This window comes from Octopus bimaculoides, chromosome 7 (genome assembly GCF_001194135.2).
Source record: "Octopus bimaculoides isolate UCB-OBI-ISO-001 chromosome 7, ASM119413v2, whole genome shotgun sequence".
Classification (NCBI taxonomy): Eukaryota; Metazoa; Mollusca; class Cephalopoda; order Octopoda; family Octopodidae; genus Octopus; species Octopus bimaculoides.
The window spans coordinates 89,876,020-89,879,793 of NC_068987.1; the positions used below are offsets into that span (position 1 = coordinate 89,876,020).

At 35.3% G+C, this 3,774-nt stretch overlaps 1 protein-coding gene across 1 annotated transcript in view; it reads right to left on the reverse strand.

The window, feature by feature from the left end:
* LOC106872791 (uncharacterized) overlaps positions 1-3,774 on the reverse strand; it is a 30,403-nt gene that overhangs the window by 17,801 nt on the left and 8,828 nt on the right. The window contains exons 3-4 of the mRNA XM_052969458.1: positions 3,255-3,405; positions 329-431 (exon numbers count right to left, since the gene is read on the reverse strand). Coding sequence (XP_052825418.1) covers positions 329-431; positions 3,255-3,405 — 254 coding nt within the window. The remainder of the gene's footprint in view (positions 1-328; positions 432-3,254; positions 3,406-3,774) is intronic.

The following is a 3,774-nucleotide window of genomic DNA, read 5'->3' on the forward strand; positions in this document are numbered from 1 at the left end:
CATCGTCATGCTTGACCGCCGCAGCTACCACCACCACCACCACCACCACCATCACCAACACCACCACCACCACCACCACCACCACCACCATCATCATCGTCACCTCCGCCTCTATCACAACTACAGCTCATACTATTACTATCACTCCATTACCATCTCAACTGTTAATCTACGATCACCCTCATCGCCTTTATGCCTACTATTACTCTCACCCCAACATGAGGAATAGTAGAAGTGTTATTGAATATGTATATACATATACATACATATGTATATGTGTTTATGTGTGTGTGTGTTATATGCTTTCACCCGGTGCGTTTTCACTCACCTTTCCCACATATTCCGGAATTATCTTCGGTTTCACTTCGATAATACGAAAACAGCTTGAGCCGTTTCCGTTACACATTCCACACTGGTCTTCAAGCGACGTTCTTTTAATGAAAAATATATTTAACATTTAGCAGTTACATAGGATAAAACGATGTAAACATAAAAAAACATTAACGGAGGTTTTGGAATCTGTGGAACAAATACATCGATGTGCTTCATTCAAGCTTGATAAAAACTAGAAATGCATGCTGGGACATTCTCTGATAGGCTCGTGTCCTTTTCACGAAGGTAGTGTTTCTTTTGTTTCAGCGAGTCATTCAGAAATCAAAATCAATTGCCCTAATTAATGAACACATAGAATCATGAAAAATTATGTGGTTGATAAGCGATGAAAACTAACAATAATACGCAGCTACAACAACATACACCTATCACATTTAGATACGGTAATCCCTCGACTATCGTAGGTGTTCCAAATATCCTGCGTTAGGTGAAAATCTACGAAGTAGAAACAGTACTGTACTGTATATTTTTAAAATTAATTTTATAATTTGTATATATTTATTCTATTATAAATGCAAAACAACACCACGGAGGAATCGACGTAAGCTTAAATAATAAACTGTGATATGGCGTGGGATTACTGTATCTTCCATTCAATTCAATCTTTTGGGTCTGGTTTGTTTTCTAGCATGCTGCTTTGCACAAGTAGCATTTCTCTCTATTTACACACACACACACACATGCACAAGAGTTAAAGAATGGAGTAGATAATATCCAGGCTACATATGTTTCACAGCTAGCGGAACCTCCGAAGCGGTAAACATCCAAGGGATGTGTATACCGCAGGCTACTCTGCAGGCCAAGGATATCTTGATTATGTGCGTATATGTATATGTGTTCGGACGTGACAGCTTTTAGAAACCGTTATGCTAATTGCACTTCCCAAGAAACGCTATAGGGCATTATTTATTATTCAAAATTGCACCAGCCAATCGAATTTAACTGATCAATATGGATCCATATTAATTTCTTCTTAGGGGTGATGAATAATAAAAATGTAAATGTATTTATGCGCACACACACACACACACACACACACACATATATATATATATATATATATATATATATATATGTATGTATGTATGTATATACGTGTGCATTTATGTATGTGTGCGTGTATATATGTATATGTATATGTCAGCATGCATACGGATTAATGTATCTGTGCATACGTACATATATACATAGGTATGCATATACGTATGTATGATGACATCTGTGTACGTGATGATTTGTGCCTATGCGTAAATGTATGTAAATAAATGTGAATGTGTGAGTGTATACATATACATAGATGGACGTACAGATGAATGTATGAACGCGTGTAGGTCTATATGTGTGTAATTATGTTATATATATATATATACAAATTTTCTCAACTTTATACACAACTTACAAAGGTGCTTTACTTCCTTATTTTATTTGTATTGTACTTTATTTATATTAAAGTAGTTGTTTGCTGTCAACTTAATGTGATAGTCCCATGAAGGGAATAATACTACTGCTATTTAGCCCTAGGAAGCTGCACCTTGACACATTTCCTGTGTCCTTATGTTTACAAGGGAGAGACAAGCATCTCCACTTAGCTAAGCCTGCATCCAGAGACATGTTTCTGAGTCTTTGCTCGTCATCAGTCTAGAGTAGCAATAGCCTGTTAGTTGGAGATGCTTGCCAAGCTCTCGTAAACATATAATAATTCTAGTGAAACACATTCACTGATTTCAAAAATAGAAATAATACATTTCTAAATCTCTCAGAGAGATTTATGCAGTAGTGATACGATAAAGTAGTTGTATAATGTCAAGTTAATGTGACAGTCCCATGAAGGGAATAATGCTACTGCTATTTAGCCCTAGGAAGCTGCACTGCTTCCTGTTGGCCTTGACACATTTCCTGTGTCCTTATGTTTACAAGGGGGAGACAAGCACCTCCACCCAGCTAGGGCTAAATCGCACCTCCATCCACCTAGGGCTAAATAGCAGTAGTATTATTCCCTTCATGGGACTATCACATTAAGTTGACAGCATACAACTACTTTATCGCATCACTACTGCATAAATCTGAGAGATTTAGAAATGTATTATTTCTATTTATTTATATTGTTCTTTATTTATATTGTAATTTACTCTATAATCTCTATTTATTCATTCATTTATTATTCTGTTTACCTAATCTATCCTACCTCCAACCAATCTGCAAACTCCTCGCCCAAATGCATATAAATACAAACCATAAATAATATCATTCAGTGTGGTACGATGAACTTACAAACAAACATACATGACATCTAGTGGTACCTTTTTTGTCTCTGAAGAGATTATGCTCAGAAATATGAATTTAATACTTAATTAACTTCACTATGTATAATTGAAACAGCTGTAAGGGATAATGATCGATTTGTTGCAGATAATAAACTCTTATTAACTTCAAAATCTCCATTTTTTTCCTTTTTTTTCCTTTGCATGAATATAAACCACAATTTATATACAAACCTATTATCTTAAAGAAATCAATTCCCCAACAAAATATTAGGTATTGAACCAGTATTTCCTTAGATGACACCATCCCTTCAAGAGGCTAACATAACCTCTAACTGAATATATATATATGTATATATATCGCTGAGGCATTGCGAGGCTAATAAGCCGGTGTAGAATTCACTATATGTGTATTTCAGAACGAAGTGTTAGCCGAGTATAGAGTGGTAATAAGAAAGATGACAAAAGAATAATTGATTGTCTTATGAACTTCATAATATATACACACAAATACGCACACATACACATATGTTGTACTGTCCTAATTTTCTCTTATATACACATAGTCACTTAAATACCCAATAAGATTATTTGACTTACCCGTTAACTACCCCAGCACAGTCGGTACAGGTACTATTATTTCCATTGCATACGCCACAAGCGTCTTTGCGCTCAGCAGGTAAAGTTTCATTCCATTGCAAACATATGTTACATGTATAGTTGTTCTGATAGGCTTTGTACGCTGTTTGACCTGTAATAGGTTGAAAAAATGTAAGATATAGAAATACATATGTTAGGGACGACCGTGCGAACTCATAAAAGGAGATATGGTGACGAATGGAAGAACAGAGGACTCCTTTTATTTAAACGTGTCACACGGTCGAACATACAATAGATATATCAAATGGATGATATACATAATGTTATACGACGATAACATAGATGACCAGTAATGAAAGACCACAACCGTATTAGATGAATAACAGATATATTTATTGTAGTGTTAAAGATGTATGTCTGTGTGAGAGTGTGAATGCGACATATAAGAACATAATCAAAGACAGGCCGTCATACAAAGAAAAGTGTGTATGTGAGTGATACATGTGTGTATGTGAAATAT